Source organism: Struthio camelus, chromosome 8 (genome assembly GCF_040807025.1).
Source record: "Struthio camelus isolate bStrCam1 chromosome 8, bStrCam1.hap1, whole genome shotgun sequence".
NCBI classification, from domain to species: Eukaryota; Metazoa; Chordata; class Aves; order Struthioniformes; family Struthionidae; genus Struthio; species Struthio camelus.
Window position 1 is genome coordinate 13,669,402 of NC_090949.1, and position 17,901 is coordinate 13,687,302.

Below are 17,901 nucleotides of genomic sequence, written 5' to 3' on the forward strand. Positions count from 1 at the left end.
TTTCACTTATTTTGCCAATGAATAAAATCAGTCCAGTTGATATTCTTGCTGTCTTTACCAAAAATCGTAATTCCCACTGACTTATGGAGTGCGAACTGGTAACAAATCAAGTTTCCTACTGGTTTTTTCCATTTATCGGGGAATCCATCTTTGAATGTTGCTTACAAATCAGCCTCTGTGTTGCCTTGGTAATTTGAATGCCTGGGTACTCAGTGATGATATGTAAAAGCAACTTTGGCTGCTGACATTGTAGCTCGCCTGCTGGGCTAATGTCAGATAACAAAGCCAAAGCAGTTCATATTTTCCTGGGGTTTCTGCTTGCTTGCAGTGCCTGGTGGTCTGTGAGTGTGAGCTGTTAAGTACAGGTGTGGATTTTACTGCGGTTCAGCACTGGTTCGGGAGGCACAGGAGCTTGCAGCTTGGGGAGCGAAGAGCGGAGCTCCGGGCTCAGTCCGGCAGGTGGGCTTCCACCTGCTCTCAGAAACTTCTGCTTTCGGCGCTCAGTCTTTTGGGCACTGAACCATTTGAGGGACATTTTGCTGGCTGGAATTAGTTTATTGCTGAACTGTAGGATAATAAATCAGGTAATTTTTTTGAGCTAGAATGAAATGATTGACGACAGTACTATTTATTTGGACCTAAACTTGTCTTGGTCAACTTTGATGATGGAAATCTGAATGTTAGTAAGTAGAGTGGAATGACTGAGGAATTATTGGTAGGAGTGAATGGTTTACACTACATGTATGACTTTTTGCCTGTGTTTTTTGAAGAGGAAAGTCCCATGATTGAAGGATCATTAATCAAATAGAGTATATTTGCTTTGATTTTTCTGGTCATTTTCAATCTTATTCCAGACTCTGTCTGCAAGCTGTGTGTGTTGTTGACATATTATGACTAGGTCAAATCTGAGAGCCAATGACAGGAGCTGAAGACCGCAAATGCGAGCTGTCAGGAATCAGGAATTTGATGAGTGCCACCTCCTGTAGAGTAGGAACTAAAGTAACTGCCTTCAGGTCATGTCTCCTTGGTTCTGTAAACTATTTTAGCCAATTTAATGTATTTAGAAACAGAAATTTTTGAATTGGGCCCAAGGAGAATGTGAAATGCTGGATCATTCATGTAGTGTGTACTATCTTGAAAAAATGCACAAATTTTAACGGCAGTGCTTTGAAACTTTTACATCGTCCACGTACCTGCTCATCAGGTTGCTCATCTGCTTATATACAAGGCTTATATACTTCTGTGGGATCTGTGTATGACTAAGTGCATTTGCTAATGGACATCACTTGTTGCTGCAAAAGAAATCTGAGAAAACAAGGGCAGTTACCAGGGTATAGTAAACAGGCAACAGACCTTGCCTTCTGCCTGACTTCAGAAAAGCAAATACATACTCACCCTGGCTCAAAGGAGAAACTAAGCATGGACTTTGATAAGGTTTTACTATATGAATATGGCATGTGTATTACACATGACGTAAGCATTGTATTTATAAAAAATAAGATTTCACTATATAAATATTCTCTACGCTTCAGGGCAAGGATTTAATCGCACAGAAAGCTAAGTGGCAGTACATAAGCAATCAGTATTTAGGATACTTGATTTTTTTAGTTTGTGCGCACTGTGGGATGTTGCTTTATAAAAAAAGAAGGTTACTTGCGTGATAAAACTGTCACTGACTGTACACCAGAATGTTGAAAAGAATGTGAATAACGTTTCCAGTGACATGCTGCTTTCCTTTTCTGAAAGGAGCTCATAGAATACTACAAGCACCACTCTCTCAAAGAAGGTTTTCGAAGTTTGGATACTACTCTTCAATTTCCATACAAAGAATCTGAAAACTCAGTGGGGCAAAGGAGTAACAGAGCGGGTGGCAGCTGTGAGTATCATATTTATCTACTATTTACTTTTGTTGAAACGTTTGAAGCACAAGGTACTTTCAACATCTTCAGTTTCTATTTTTGGCATATAACCAATTAATATGGTAATACTTTTAGTCAGGATTTTTCTAAAGTTAAGCAGATTCAGATCTGCTGTGAGGTTTAAAAACATGTCTAGTAAGCTTTTCTTGTTGCCAAATTTAAAATCTCCCTGATATTCAAAAATCTATTGGGAATGCTGGTGAGAGGTTAACCTACATCCTGCCTAGTTTTTCAGACATTTGCATAGCTGCAACTACAAGTGTTAGTAAGTATCCGTGGCAGTTTCTAATCCTTAATAGGGGATTTAAATGAATCAGTCTTGCAGTGTAACCATGTGAACTAGGATCTCAGTAATACCACATACGTCTCTCAAACTCTGTATGTTCACTATGTCATAATTATTTCTGTGCCTTCTTTTTAACCTTAAAAGTTTATTGCAGGCCTGTATACTTCTAAATGCTAATGAAATAATACACAGTTTAAATAGCACTTAAATTTTTTTTGTAAACTGAGAAGATTTATAATGTATGTAGTATCCTTTATTTAGCATATTACAGCCAGAAGGGGAAGTTGTCATGACTTTTAGAACACATACAAGTTCAATGTTAATGATAAAAGAACTACTACACCGACTTCAAAAAGTATGTAATGTTTCTATCAAATAGCAAATATTAAATGTGCAGTTCTGCAGGCAACAGCTGTATCTTTGTACCGTACCAGATAGTAAGAGGAAAATAAAAATTAATAGGGAATTTAACAATAGGAAGACTGCTGTGAAAGACCAAACAGTCACGTGTAGTCTTTGCGATGATGAAACTGGTTGCGTTATTTTAATTTGCTGTGTTTGTGAGCTTTTGTTTACTTGTTTGCCTCTGTTCCATAGTATTTCTATAAAGTTAGAGACTGTCTTCCTCCTAATTAAGGCAAAGATAATTTAGGATAGATTATTGTAAGAAACTGATGTGTCTGTGCATTTCACTTACTTTATCTCTTTATCCTAGTTCCTCTTTATTCCTTCCATTCCTGTTTTCTTTCACTGATTCCCAGGAGTCCTGTCAGTTTGCTATACTGTATCTCAGTACACCCTCGCTCTTGGTGAATTTATCTGTCCTCATTTTTCTTCTTACCTTTGGTTTGCATTCCCTTTTTGCAGCTTTCTTCCTCTCCTCGTCTCTCGTGCTCTCCCCTCCTAGCCCCCTTGCAGCATCACAGCTTTAATTGTCATGAAGAACCTGCCCCGCTTGCTTTTCTTTGCATTTGTTTTGGTTATTATTGGATGTGAGCAGAAACAATTTTTCTCCCTTTCTTAGGCCATTTGGAAGGTGTCTTCACTACACATGAATTTGTTACTGTGCAGAAGTATTAGCTCAATCATTTCATGTTTCACAGGATCCAAGACTTGCATGGTACATCCTTATCACCTCACCTTCAAAAGAAAACATCTCCTTTAACAAGAATTTTTAGGCAATATATGGAAGGGCAAGAGAAACGAATATGGGATGCACCCCTTATAATCGAGGGCCTTAGAAAGTCTGTGCCTCTGCCAGAGTGAGTTTCAGCCATACGTTGGTGGGAACTGCAGGTTTTCTCTTAGGCCAAACTTGAAAAAACTCTCAGTTCTCCGAGTCATCATGTAAAACCTAATAGCTCTCCAGAGTTGTGCTAGCGTACCTAGATAGTCTGACTCTGGATGACGCTTTGATTAGTGAATTTGACAGTTTTCTTTTAGAGTGTCAGCATGTCCCTGTGAGGTGTTTTAGGCAAAGTTTCCCTGATTAACAGACCATCTGTGAGTTACGCTGCTCAGTTTTACAGCTGTCCTGTTAATTTTCAGCAAGTCAATGTTGGAATAACCATATCTAGGCTGTGTGAACGCTGCAGGGCTGAATTTGGAATGAAGGTGGTAAATGTTAGGCTTAGGATCCCTTTAGGAAAGGAAGCAAATCGTTCACTGGACAATGGCTGGACATTTGGGTTCGTGTCGCTCCATCTCTTGGTGAGAACCTCCACGCAGCTGGTTTGTTTGACCTCTTTCCGTCTAATCTGAAGGCAAGGAAACCAGTTGTTGAAAGGAGGCCAGGCGAGTTAGCTGAAGGGAAAGAGGGACCACTGTCTTTTTCGCAGCTGTGTGACTGCTTAATGTCATATGCACTTTATTTTAACAAGCACAGGGCTGAGGCTAGTGAACACAATGGACTTTGGCAGTTTGAAGCTGAAGTTAAGTTTTCAGTTTGCATCTCAATATTTTGCACTATTTTATTCATATGACTGTATATCTGGATTTTGTAATGAAGCCATCTTCCTAGTAGAAATGTATTAAAAGGCACCAGTTTGTTTATTATTCAAAACAGCTGGCCTTCCGTACATACAATCCACAGAGTAAACAAGATAAATATTTCTTAGAAACATCAGATGACCTGCTATAGACTTTGATAGAATTTTATTCTTTCCTGGTGCCAAAGTCTTTAAGCAGTTGTGAAATTGAATGGCAATATGAAATTAACCTCATTTTCCAGAATAATCTGAGAGGATTTTTTCTAAATTGTCGCGGTCTCATTTACCCGTTAAAGGAAAGATAATCAAGTAGTGTTTCAGTTTACTTGTAATTTCTGATGTGATTCATAATAAATCACCTTGTAGCACCTTCAATTTTCCAGCAAATTGATCCCCCTTCAGTATCTATTAGTTTTTAGAACAAAATCTTCATTTTATGGCTACAGTTCATTTGGCTTCCCACTTCAATAACAAATTTTCTTTTCAGTCTCCTGATCTAGAAGTCGTCCCCCTTTTTCTTTAGATTTTTATTGCACGCTGTTAGTATATTTGTAAAAGCTGTTAGACATTTATTTTTCTCTCTGTAGATATTCAAATTCATTGAGAAGACTTTTGGGGAAAAGGTACATTCTTCCTTCTTAATTTTGCAGTTCTAGCCATTTCTAGATGCTGCATGGTTTTTTTCTATTTTTTTTTTTTGTTGCTAGGCAGAAAAACACTAATTTTTACAGTAGATTAGCGACTGATCAACCATGTAGTGAACAGAAACAAAGGCAAAAATGGAAGGCAAGTTTGAGATTCTTCTATTTAAAAAAAAAAAAAAAAGTTCTTGGCAATTTATTCCCATCTGCTGATAAGTAGACCACAGTCCTACTGAGAAACTTGAATCTTGATAAAATGTAGATTTCAATGTAACCTAAATTAGGAGGTCAGATACTGTATAAGTGACTATTTTCAATCACCTGTAGACTAGCAGCAGGTGCATTAACTATTTATACCAGGTCGTTCTATCAGTTGATGCACTGACTGTTTAACAGACATCTATCAATAAAGTAAAATAAAACAAGTGTTTCCTCCAAACTGTTAGGCAAAGAAGAGTCATCAGCCTCTCTTCTTAAAGGCCAACACCAAAACCCTTCCCAGTGATATTTAAAAAAAAAAAAAAAAAAAAAAAAAAAAGGCTTGTTATCTGTAGAAATCTAGTAAAATTTCCCTGCCTGCATAGGTTCAGGACCAGAATTACACCTCTAAAGCTCCAGCTATGTCAGAAATAAAAATTTTGAAGAAATTAAGATACCATCATGGCAGGAGAGGACCAGCTACCTGCTGTATAGTACCTGCCTTGCCTTTATTCCTGCATGCTACTTTTACTTGCCAGCTATCCGTGCCCTTCTGGAGGCATAAAGGCAGTTAGTTATCCCTAAGAACAGACACCCTACTTGAGTAAAGCGCTTTTTGGTTTGTGTGTGGCGCACAGCTCTCACGTGGGGCTGCGAGCTCTGCTATAAAGGAGTCCGAGCTCAGATAACCCGCTGTGTGTGTGGGTTATCCACGCAGTCGCAGAGGCGGAGAAAGGATCGTTGCTGCAAAGGAGCAGATGGGAGTTTCTAGGGCGCAAGAGGCACTGGAGTATGTTTCTTTTGTACTTGTTTACAGGTACCAACCTAAACTGCTGTTCACTTAAGGGTTCTTTAAACCAATAACCCATAGATTATGTACTTGAAAGCATGATACCAGTCCTGTTTATTTTATTTATACTCACCATCTCTCTGTCATAAATGCATCTCTTCTCATCCAGGTAAGATGCACAGAACAGTATCATTACCTCCACTGTGGAGTCTGTGCTTATTCCTTGGATAAAATAGCTCTAGCCTCTGTTCCTGCAGATAAGCATCTTGAAGCAAAATAGTTTTGTTTCAGGTGCAGTCACAAGAATAAATTCAGGAGAAGCAGCTGTATGGGATGGATATAACCCTGCTGCATTTTTTAAGGAACAGTACTATGCAATAATTATAAATATTTTTGGTCCTCATTTAGAGGCTAGATTATTATTAGTCAAGTTGGGGCTGGACTTCCCCTTTCCATGGGCACAGCCGGGAGCAAAGATTCCAAACGTTATTAGTTTTTGAATATTATATTGTATCGTCGTTCCTTCTTGAAAATTCAGTGACAAAATCTGAGAACAGATGAACAGACTGTGCTTCCATTTGAAGCCTTATTAGTCCATTTCTTGTCTAATTTTGCCTTTAAAGATACAGTGACAGATTACCATGGGTTTGTTGGCAATAGAGCAAATGCATATCTAACCTTTTGCCTGAGAAAGCTGTTACAGGGACAAGGATGGTGGGCTGGTTCGATCCTGGCCAAACTTGTGCCTTTTTTGTTTGCTTAAGGCTTTTCTCTCAAGTCAGTGAAAACTGCAAAGACAAGAAATACTATTTAGTCCGCAGAGGATGTGGTTAAGCTGTGGAATTCCTATTGATGTTAATGATTATCCGGGCACAATGCATGCTTCTTTCCATGCGTGTTATGAGACCCCCAATTCAATTATTACTTAGAGGATATTCCTGACTGAGGGCATGTGGCTGGTCCTCCTGAGCTCAGAAGGATTCCTTGTGTATGCGTGAGTTCATGTGTTTGTACATGCTTTTGTTCATGCTTTATGAAGTGGGGCGCACAAAATTAAAAAAAGAAAAAAAATCTGCTACATTTGCAAGACCCTGCAGTTTTAGTTTTTCTCTGAAACCCTAAATGGGTTTTTTCTTTCCATCTTACTCTTTGAAAAATGCAATTGTTAAAAATTAAATCATAGATCCAAATTTTCTAGTTATTACAGTCAATTTCCTTCCAGACATCCTTAGTGGGGAACCTTGGTTTCCTTATTATCAATGAATTACATAGCTAAAAAAACTATTATTTAAATCTTGTGCCAATATTTCAATATTCTTCTGCTTCTCTCTTTTTCTCTCTCTTTCTCTAAGCCCCTTCTTTGTTCTGTGGGTTTTCTTTTGTAACTCCTCCAGACTACAGCTTTGTTCCCCCTTCATCCACTCCTTTCTGGTCAGGTACTGCTTTACCGCTTTTCTATTTCTTCTAAATTTGTTTGTTTTTGTGTGCAACAAGCTAGGGAAGGGACGAATCTAATTTTTCAGTTCTTCTCTGAATGTAAAAACTGAGTAATTAGACAACATGGCCAGGTAGCCTAATGTGGAGAATTATTATTCTTGCAGTATAACAAAAATCAAACTGTTAAACTTTTGAAAAGCGTGTGCTACAATAAGGAGAGCTTGAATAGCTGGAAAATCTATAGTTGCACAAGATTCAGTCAAAGATCGGTCGACCATTAATTTGCTATGCAGTCGTGACGTCTAGGAGCAGTATTCTATTTTAATGTATGTGTTCAAATATACAAACCTGGAAATTGCACTGTTTGTAGGTGACTAATGTATTCGTCCCATCCCTTTAGCAAACCGTACTGCAGCAGCATCTTAGAATATAGTTGCTAATATTTTGTAGCAAATGCTTTCTTTAAATTCTGCATTAACATTACCAGTTAATTTTACTCATCTGTTTTCCAAATGTACTTGTGTTGCTTTTTTTATTCGCATTTAACCTTCTCTGGCTTTAATAAATGCAAACACTTTAAATGAAGAGACTGCATAAAAATGTTTAAAGCAGTAGCAGTGCTAGTCTCAGTTAGTGCACCAGCATGATTATGGGTTGTTCTGGTCTCTAAGACGTAGTCTTCAAAGATGTGAGCTGCACTGCTGGCAATTCCCAAAGGACCTTGCCAGCAGGAAGGGAGATGCCTGGGAGGAGCATATGGAAGGAGCTGCTGCTGCTGAGGGTGCAGCATTCGCTCACGTCGCACTGATTCACCTCCGTTGAGCCGGGGGAGGACTTGGCCGTGGCTGTGCAAATCGGGATTGTGGCTGGCTCTTGCACGAGGCAGAGGAAGGCGCCTAGCGTTTGTGAAGCCAGATTTAGTCGTAAGCAAGAGCCGACTAGAAGGTCTGAGTAGGCAACATGTTTTATTCCTGTCCCACAAAAGTGGCCCAAAGTGTTTTATACTCTGCGTTGGGTTTCGAGGGCTTTCCATCCTTTCTGTGGGGAAAAGCATAGGTGGCAGCTTACTAGCACAGCAGGCGGTGGGCTTACTTGTGCTGAGCAGGCTGCTGGTGACCCCTCCCTCAATTTATGCCACGGACTTCATTCTGGATGTCCTACACTGCTCTTGAATGGTTTAGCCCTCAGCGGTTGGGTGTTTTGGAGTCGGTTTCTTCCGTTCCTATCTCCTTATGTAGAGTTAAATATTTCTTCAGGGTGGGTACTTGCTTCCATTCGGTAGTCACAGCATTGACTGGGAATTCAAGCTTTAAGGTGCTCGTCCAGTTAACGTTTATTTATATAAAGTGAAACATCTGTAGACAAGATGAAAAGAAAGCTAGTGTGGTATAGCCATTTACCCTGTAGCCGTGGCATTCTGCTGGGGTGACTGAAGCTCGGTCATCTGATTTGAATCAGTGGAAAGAAAAGTTTTGGTCCTTTATTGTAGGTAAATTTGGTGAGCATGTGGCAGTCGCCTCTTTGATCAGGGGTAGAAGAGGACCTATTCATAGAGTCCATTCAGTAGTCTTCTGTTCATTTGCACAGTACTTAATAATAAAGTTCATTCTTGCTGAAATTGGAACAGTGTTCCAGGACAGTAAGTCCTACACAGTAAGTGGCTTACAGTGGCAGACCAACAGTCAAGACTCAGGGTTACTATGCCTATCACATATGCCCCAAACATTCCCATATGTGATTTCAACAAATCAGAATTATATTAATTTTTCCTATGAAAAACTGCTTTATCAGAAAACTCCTTAAGTCACTGTAATAAGAAGTAAGGATTCAGTATATTGTGCATCACAATACTCTGTGTGAGGTATTTCCTTAAACAAAGTACAAAATAGTAAATGAAAACATTGCCTAGTAGTTCTCAATTTATCTAAGCTTATCTATCTGGTTGAAAGGAATTTCATATTTGGATAGATAGGCTACGTTACTTTGTTCATAGTAAAACCTCTTTTTAAACTATCTGAGAACTTGCTTACATTAAATGAACAAGTAATTATTGCATAATATTGTAAGTGGTTGTTAAAAAGCATCTTCAGAGCTGGCTTAGATCTGCCGATACGGAAGTTGGTAACACTGGAGAAGGGGTTAAGCCAGCCACCACTGAGCACTCCTGGCAGTCCTGCCCGTGCTTGTATAATGGAACTGAGGTTTGGTTAAACCCTGCAAGTAAATGCATATTGCTCCAAGGAGCGTGGAAACTTAATACACAAGAGCAACCCTTAAGGGATATGGCTACAGAATTACTGGGAGGCCTTACCGCAAGGAGAGAGGAATAACTACTCACAGGTTGTAATAATGATCCATTGGCCCTTGTGGAATTTAAGCACAGGCAGCAATGTGAGCTGGACCAGCCTGCTGTGATCCCCTCGAGCCTCTTCTGGTTGCACTCCAGTTGCTTCATCATTGGCCTAAGCTCGTGTTAAAATTCATTTGCAGCACGTATGTCTTAATATCAATGAGAAACTCTTCCCACAGACTCTAGGCTGAATCAAAGTTGACTGCAGCGCCCTCTCTCCTTTTCCTTCTGTGTGGAGAAGGAAAGGCTAGGCTAAACAAAAGTGTTTTTTTTCTCATTCATGCACATACCTTTTACTCACTTTCCTTGGGTTTCTCGCACTGTTTCCTATTCATTCTCCCCATCTCTCCTCTGAATACAGAACTACTGCTTCCTCAATGGCTTCCCCTTTTTTCCTCTCTCTTTTTTTTTTTTATTTTATTTCTCATTCACATTCTCCTGTTGGGCACTTTCTTTCCGTCAGTCTCCACCGCTAATCCCCTTCTGTCTCTGCTCTTTGTTCTCCCTGTAGCTACCATCTTTCTTTCCTTCACTTTGTATTTCTTCTCTCTCCCATCTGTACAGACATCATTTCCACATATGACTGCTTTCCCTCAAGGCTCGTTTACCCTGTGACAGCTTGTATTGGGACTTTGGGGCTGATAGACTCTCTTCAAGGTGTTTTTGTGATCATGGGAACCCCAGAAAGATGGGGTTATCTTTTTTTCCCAAAATTAGCACTAGGTCACGTTCCTGGGTTCCCTCACTCATGTGCTTTCTTTTTATATATTTCCAGTCATTTAAATCTCTCTCTCATTCTTTCTCTCTTATGCTCTCTTTTTTTGAAATATGTATGTTGGATTTTAAGTTAATCTAAATTCTGGTACTTTCTGACTCAAGACCTTGGTGATTCATGGTTTTGATTTGTTTCTGTCCCTTTTTCTTCTCTGGCTTCACAACTTCAAAAAGAGCTGAAGTCCTCCTACTTTCCCCCAAATCTGCTCCCCTTTCTTCTTCTACCCTATTTTTCATATTCATATTGTGAACAAGAGCAATACATTGAGATGCTGAGTCTCCTTTATGTAGTGTCTTTACATCTTGTATCAACTATCTAATAAGCATGCTCTAAATACGTGGTCTGACATGTTGGAGTAAACTAGAAGTACATGGTAAAAAAGATGTAACCTATTGTCAAAACACACAAATGCTCTTTAGGCATTTCCTTTTTTGCCATGGATGTAATAATTATTTAAACAGTATTTACTGTTGTTTTAAAATAAACTATATTAAATGTTTCTGTAAATTGCAATTAATTGAATATATAATCTTTTTTTATATATTTGATGTTGCTACGCAAAAGTCTCTGTTTCTGTCAAATGTGCCTTCAGTGACCCTGATGGGCAACCCTGAAGAAATCTTATATTAAAGAAGAGCTGGAGCTGTCAAGTTTTTCTGGTTCATATGCTGTGTTTTGTATTCATGATTTAAATCAAAGAAGGCAACTTGCTATGAACCTTTACTGATCAATTACTGAAGGCACAGATAAAACTAGAATTTTAATTGTACTTCCTAATGATGATTGGGAAGCTCTAAGAAATTGGCTAATGGTTCTGAGAAAGAAGATGATTTTCTGTACATTATATCAAATCCTCCCTCCTGACCATGTTATGAAATCTCCTGAGATCGTTTTGGTAGGAAGCTGCCTTGTGCTGGTACATTTCTGCCTGTAATGATTTAGGTAGGAAAGCAGCTGCAAAAGCAAGTGGCATCAGCTGACGGAAAATGTTTCAAAACAGGATGCTTTGACCAAGTTTCAAAATGCTATATAGTAGTATATACATTTATAGCAGTATATATGTTTTTTCTAAACTGCTCAAGTTAAAGGCCTAAATCTCTTGGGTGCTACGGCCACGTTTCTCCCTTGGAAGTGTGGAGTGTTTCTTTTGTCACTTTGGACATTCTACAACACGGTTAAAACTGTCATCAGTTTACTTTAAGTAAAAGGTTGGGGGAAATTTTTAGTGTGTTTTTTTTTTTTAGATGATGCTATATAATATGCATTGGCAGAATACTTGCATATTGATATAGCTTAAAATTTTTAAGCGTTCATTTCACTGAAACCTGAGAAAACACTTGTGCACCTAAGTCCTATGATTTTCTCTGTGTGGCAAGATTTTTGGAACAAATTCACCGATGGTCAATTTTTTTGTTTGATTTACAGAATAAACTTCTGAAAAGAGTGGCATTACATTAGGCAGTGCTTATACAGATTGTAACAAGTGATCTATATGCGTTTGCTGTGGAACTCTACTTTTTTATTCATGCTGATGTTAGCTTCCAATTTGCTGTGGATTAATACTTAACCTGGGAGTTGTTTTTGAAAGAACAGCACCTTAATCTGTTTGTTTTGCTTCATTAGCGGTTTAAAGCTAAATCAACTGTAAATGCTATTAATTCCTTTGGAAAGAAACTAGTGACCTGTAAAATATGTTGATGTATGTACCTGGCAGCAGGTTTTATTATGAAGCATAGAAGTGTAATAATTTCAAGTGTGTTTAGCAATTTGGGGGAAGAGGGGGGAGGATATTTTATTTATGGTTTGTCTAGTTTGAGTATTTTTTTCTAAAAATAAAAAGAACTATAACGAATCACATAAAAGCCATTCAACTTATACAGCATTGACCTATAAAAAAGCTTCTTGACCTCTTTAGTGCAGGTGCTTTCACATTTGCATAAAATTAATGCCAGTGTATGTTGTCATGAAATCATTGGTTTTTATTTTACAGTACTGCTATTTACATTATTGTAGTAGCCTTCAATTAACAAACCTTAATAATACTAACTTCTGTTTCGTTTCAGTGCTAAGCCCAAAGGTAATAGGCATTGCCATAGCCAGGTATGACTTCTGTGCAAGAGACATGAGAGAGCTGTCCTTATTGAAAGGGGATGTTGTAAAAATTTATACAAAGATGAGTGCGAATGGCTGGTGGAGAGGTGAAGTAAATGGAAGGGTATGTTTTTTTTTCTTTTGTCTCATTTCTTTACTGCCTTCACTCACAGGGCTTTTGTAAAAAGGGGTGTTCCTGCATTGTAAGCTGCCTTACACTTAAATTCACAAGATGCAACATGTTCCTGTCTGTGTTTCGTAAGAGCCAAGCAGAGCTCCTGATCAGCTTTCCCAGCATCTTGCTGAATTGGATTAATTAATGCGACTAGCAGGCTGAATATTTGGATACGATTATTTGGTAGGAAAATAACCAGGCTGAACAGTAGAGCCACAGCTGAACTTTCTTCAACTGTATTACATACACATATTTGAGGTCGAAACCTCAGGAGCTGGTTGAGTTTGTGGTGCAGCCTGGCGATTTCCACACCTTCCTCTGCCAGGCTGCGTTGCAGCCGTGGTTTTTACAGAAGGCTACTCCTCTTGAGCTCTAAAAACTCACTTCAGATGAAGTGGCGTTTTTGGCAGGGATTTTTACAAGGTCACCTTACACTGCCCTGTGAGACTTGTGTAGTTTTGGTTGCATGGAAGTAAAGTTTCAATTTTGACCTCTAAAGCCTGTATTGTTTCAGTGTTACCCTGCCGCTCTTTAGCGCAGATGAGTCACAAGTACCGGGACTGCTGTCTCGGTGCAGAAGGGGTGAGATGAGGGGGGCACACGAGCTGCCCTGTTTCTCTCCTGCTTTACGAGCGGGGTGGAGGAAAGCAGATTCACTGGAAGCTGGAAATGGAAGTTGCAAATCTGGTTGAAGTAGATAGGGCAGGATATGTTCAGGTTTACTGCTTTATGCTATTTGGAGGACTTTTTTCTGTACATGGGCCTGTTTGTGATCTTACAGTGAAACAGTCACTTCAACAAGAATAGGGAAAAAGAAGAAATAATAATCATCCTATATACATTTTACCTGCGAATAAAACTGAGGGTATCGTTCTGATGTAGCTACCCACATCCTAAAGTACTGCCTGTTGTCAACTAGCTGTCTTTCTGATAGCTTACCTCAGACCTCTGGGGATGCTTTGGCGAGGTAGTCTAGTAAAACTTGCACAGTTTCTCCTTCCATTATGCTCTAGGTTTGGTTTTGGGGTCTTTCATCAGACCCCTAATTGATTTAGGAATAAAGGGACAGAGTAAAAAATACAAAGCAAATAGGTAAGACAATAAAAAATATGACTTTACTTCCCTATATATCTAATATCCTTATCTGACACATCAATAAATTCAGCATGGAGATAGCTTTATCACTTATAAAGTGTAACATGCTAGAATCTGCCTTCCAGTTCTCTTATTTAAAAATCTTGTTGGCCGCACTGAGATTTAACTGTATGCAATGCAGTAGTCACTATCCTCTTTGTAAGAGGGTTCCCTGGACCTGACTGAAGCCTGTGGAAAATTTAACTGCCCGTTCAGAAGACAGCAGCATCCTGCCTGCAGTAAAACTGTTTCTGCTCTTAGCTTTTTGAGCCTACCTTCTGAATGCCTAGATTTCTGATTTGAGCAAGAGGATTTTTATTATTACTTTTTTTTTAAGGTGAGGAAGGGATTTAGTCTGCACATCATCATATCTGTAATGTATCTTCTGTTAAGGGTAATTGCCCTAACTGCGGCAGGCCAGTTAAGTTTATCTTTAAATCTTATTCTTATATTTACTAAACAGACCCCTCCTTGTTTTACCTAGATTGGCTCTTTGAAAAACTGTGCATCTCATGTATTATTTTGTTCTGCTTTTTCCCTTTTTAGGTGGGCTGGTTTCCATCAACTTATGTTGAAGAGGATGAATGAATTAAAAACTTTCCTCTACTGACCAGCAATTTCAGGGATTATAGAATTTAATATCTGCAAAGTATTATTGGTCTTGTTAAGTATTTAAACAGCAGCATTTTTGTCTGTGTGAACCTTTCAGTCTTAGTGCTGGGATTTCTACAGAAGTTTGCGCTGACAGATTATTACCTTACCCAGAGCTGTGCAAGAAACAACCTGCCAGTTTGCCATCGCTGGGGATCAGTACAAAGTCCAACCCTTGCCTTCCCAGAAGATCTCTGGGAAACAAATTTCTTTCTGCTCCTTTTCATTTCACCCTGTAGTACGCCATGAATACTAGCTATGGCTGAATGTTTAATAAACCTCTTTCTTCTAGCTAACATCTGTGATGGTACGAGGAGATGAAGGCTTATTTTTCCTTATCACTGCATGCAGAAAATGGAGTTCAGTCATTCCAGTGTGCATAAAGTGTAGTCGGTAGACTTGTCTGGAAACATCAAACTACCTTACTTATCACCTTATAAACAGTTTTACACTCCCAAAAACATTCTGAAGGAAATGTAAATATGAGTAGCATTCATGCATATATAATTAGTTAACTAACTTCTTTGAGGACCTGCCTAAATTTTGTAAGGATTTGTTTAAAGACAGCATTTTAAAAAGGTGTAGTGATGTGGTATTGCTTGAAAGAGCATCCACAAAGTGGAATTGTGGGATTCTTTCTTTGTCATCCCAAAGCTTTTTTGTGCGTGTTTCTTTTTGTATGAGCAGCTGACGGTGAAAGTGCAACTGAGGATATTCATGGCAAGATGTGTTTTAAAAAGCTCTAGCATCTAGACGCTAAGCTCTAGCGTTAAATAAATATTGTAGTCCTGTTCTGTAACAGAGTATACTAGTGCAGCATCAGAGTGGCTATGAATATTGGTAGGATTTAACTCTGCAGCAAGAGTTTAGTTAGCAGCTTTTTTCAGGTGTTAACCAGAAAAAAGTTCTGTTTGTTCCTATGAGTGTATTGGATCTGCAGGTTCTGAAGAAGCAAATGGTGAAAGGTATTTGTAGAAAAAGTAAGATTTCTTTTTTAATTACATGTATTAATGTAGGCAAGGTGATGTCACTTCTCAAGTGTAAAACTGTATTTCGTATTTTAAGCCCTTCATTGATTCAGATGAACTTTTGGATGCTTTCAATTGTAAGCTGTCTTTTCTTAGACAGGACTTTCTATCACCTTTTGTGCACTTATAAGGTAATGCACAGGCAACCTGCAGGGTTTTGTTGTGTCCTTTCCTCTCTCCTTCCTTTTGACATTAATGGAAATCCAATGAGTGAGTGGTCTTGTTGCAGTGCTACAAATATCCCTAAGGAAAAATCTGTGTCCAGGCTAGCTAGCTTTAAACCAGCAGGGCTCGTAAAGCTGTTTCCCCACCTTGGTGAGGCAGAGTTTTAATACACGTGAAACGTCACAACTGCTGTAGTTACGAGCTAAAATAAATGTGGGTGATGTCTTCAGATGTGCAGTTTCTAATATTTAGATGTTTTCTAACTCAACTTATGAGAAACCAAAAAGCTTCTAACTGAATTTTTCCTCTAGGACAATGTTTTCCAACATGACCAATCAAGAAAGCAAATTCATCCTAGCCCATGTCCTCTCTGTTGCTTTTCCCTTCTCCTTTTCACATAGGCGTCTTGCCATTTGTGTGCATAGACACTGTGTGGGTTAGCACTGCCATTTTTTCCCACTCTGCAAGCAGAATAAGGTCCACTCTCCTTCCGCAGAGCAGAATCTGTGCTAATACGTATTTTGGCTTCCTTTTGACTGTTGCCAACATTTCTTGCTTCTTCTGGCCATGGGGAAGATCTAAGCACAGCCCAGAGGATTCACAGCAGTCCGCTCCTCTCTGCAACCTTCTCGTCCACTGGCTGCACCCAGCGTACGCTGCTGTGTGACTGAGTGACAGAGGGGACCTGCTACTTAGAAGTCTTCCACTTGTGGGTGAGATTCAGCCTTGCAGATGAAACTCTGCTGATGTCTAATGTTTCACAGATTTACCTCAAAATTATGTAAACTGTGATTGTGTTGAGTACGTTACTTGATGGAACAGTTCAGAGCATTTGTAAATATGTAGATTATGCATAAAACATATTTTGTAAATGATGTGTACAGCAGTGTAGACTGGGGTATACTGTCTCTGATCATGTTTTCCCATGCAGTTTTATTGGCTTTTGTGGGCCTGGTCTCATCTCCTTAAGCAGACAGAGTTGATTCTTTCACAGTTTTGCCTGCTTAAGGGGTAGAGAATTAGGCCTTGGGTCTGTGAAGTGCTTAGTGCTTTGCTATCATATAGTTCTGAGAAGAAGCAGTTTAATTCAATACAAATTAAGAAATGCTTTGGTCATTTTGAGCAGCTTGTTTTTAGAATCATCCTAAAGTTGTTGTAAAGCTTTTTAAGCAGTTCCTGAGTCCAGCAGTCAACCTTGGGAAAGAATGAAAGGCATAGCTAAAGTTACTTTTGTGGTATTCCTACACATCGTTGTCTGTGCTGTGCCCTGTATTGATTGAGTTAATGCTGCATCTTAAACTATATTTTGAGTACCAAAGATTTACTAAATATTCTGGAGTGTCTCTTTCATGTGCTGTTTTTGCCTGTATGGAGGATTTATTGTCATGTGAAGATGGAGTTACAGTACTTAAATTTGTAATATTATGTAAATATGTTAAATAAAATAAACTGATTACTTTTTTGTTTAATAGCACGTGTCAAAATGTGTGTTTGGCTAGTATGAAGGTTCTGCTTTGTTTCTCTGAGCCCCTTCTCACTGCGAACGGGAGTTGATAAGGTTCTGTTTTGGTTTTCCCACATTTCTATAATCCTTGTGTAACTATGAGACTGAGCTGTCATCTGTCACTGTAAATGGGACAGTATAGCTCTTCTTGAGAGCTTTTTATTGTTAGATATCTTAATTTATTCTCCTGCCACATCTAAGAAAATGTTGTTGTTACTGTTGTTGTGTTTGGGTGTTTTTCTCCCAGCTATAGATATTGGAATCAGATTCATATACTATTGATTTTTATCTGTCAAAGATGCTTGTAGTTTTTGATTGAGCAAGTTTTAAAAAAATTGTCACGTTTCCTACCTATGTACTTCCTCTTTTACCTTCTGCTTTCCCCTTCTGTCATATGTGAGTTAACATACAAGTTCACATTGAATTGAGCTCAAATCTGAAAATACAGTCTGTACTGGGTTTCATGGGCTACTTAACCTTTTCATAGTGTAACCCATTCATGCGTTTTTTTATAATGCAACCTTTGATATGTTTATTAAAATATATCTGGACAGGTGAAATTAATTCAGCAAGGTCAGTGATGGTACAGCTGCAATGTTGTTTCCTTGTGTCACTCCTGTTTTTCAGTAGCAAAGCTTTTCTTGTGGAACCCCCTTTAACAGGTAATCATTGAACTTAATGAGGCATTTACACATCTCTACAGATGTAAGGCGTAATTTTCCTGTCACCCATGAACGTATCATATAACCAGGAGTTACACCTAACATGA

At 38.8% G+C, this 17,901-nt stretch overlaps 1 protein-coding gene across 3 annotated transcripts in view; it reads left to right on the top strand.

Annotated features, from left to right (window-relative positions):
* The window catches only part of VAV3 (vav guanine nucleotide exchange factor 3), a 177,122-nt gene extending 160,025 nt beyond the window's left edge, over positions 1-17,097 (top strand). For all 3 annotated transcript variants that reach the window (XM_068952221.1, XM_068952222.1, XM_068952223.1), the window contains 3 exons: positions 1,747-1,876; positions 12,448-12,599; positions 14,331-17,097. In XM_068952221.1, coding sequence (XP_068808322.1) covers positions 1,747-1,876; positions 12,448-12,599; positions 14,331-14,372 — 324 coding nt within the window. In that variant the 3' untranslated portion in view covers positions 14,373-17,097. The remainder of the gene's footprint in view (positions 1-1,746; positions 1,877-12,447; positions 12,600-14,330) is intronic.
* The last annotated feature ends 804 nt before the right edge of the window (positions 17,098-17,901 follow it).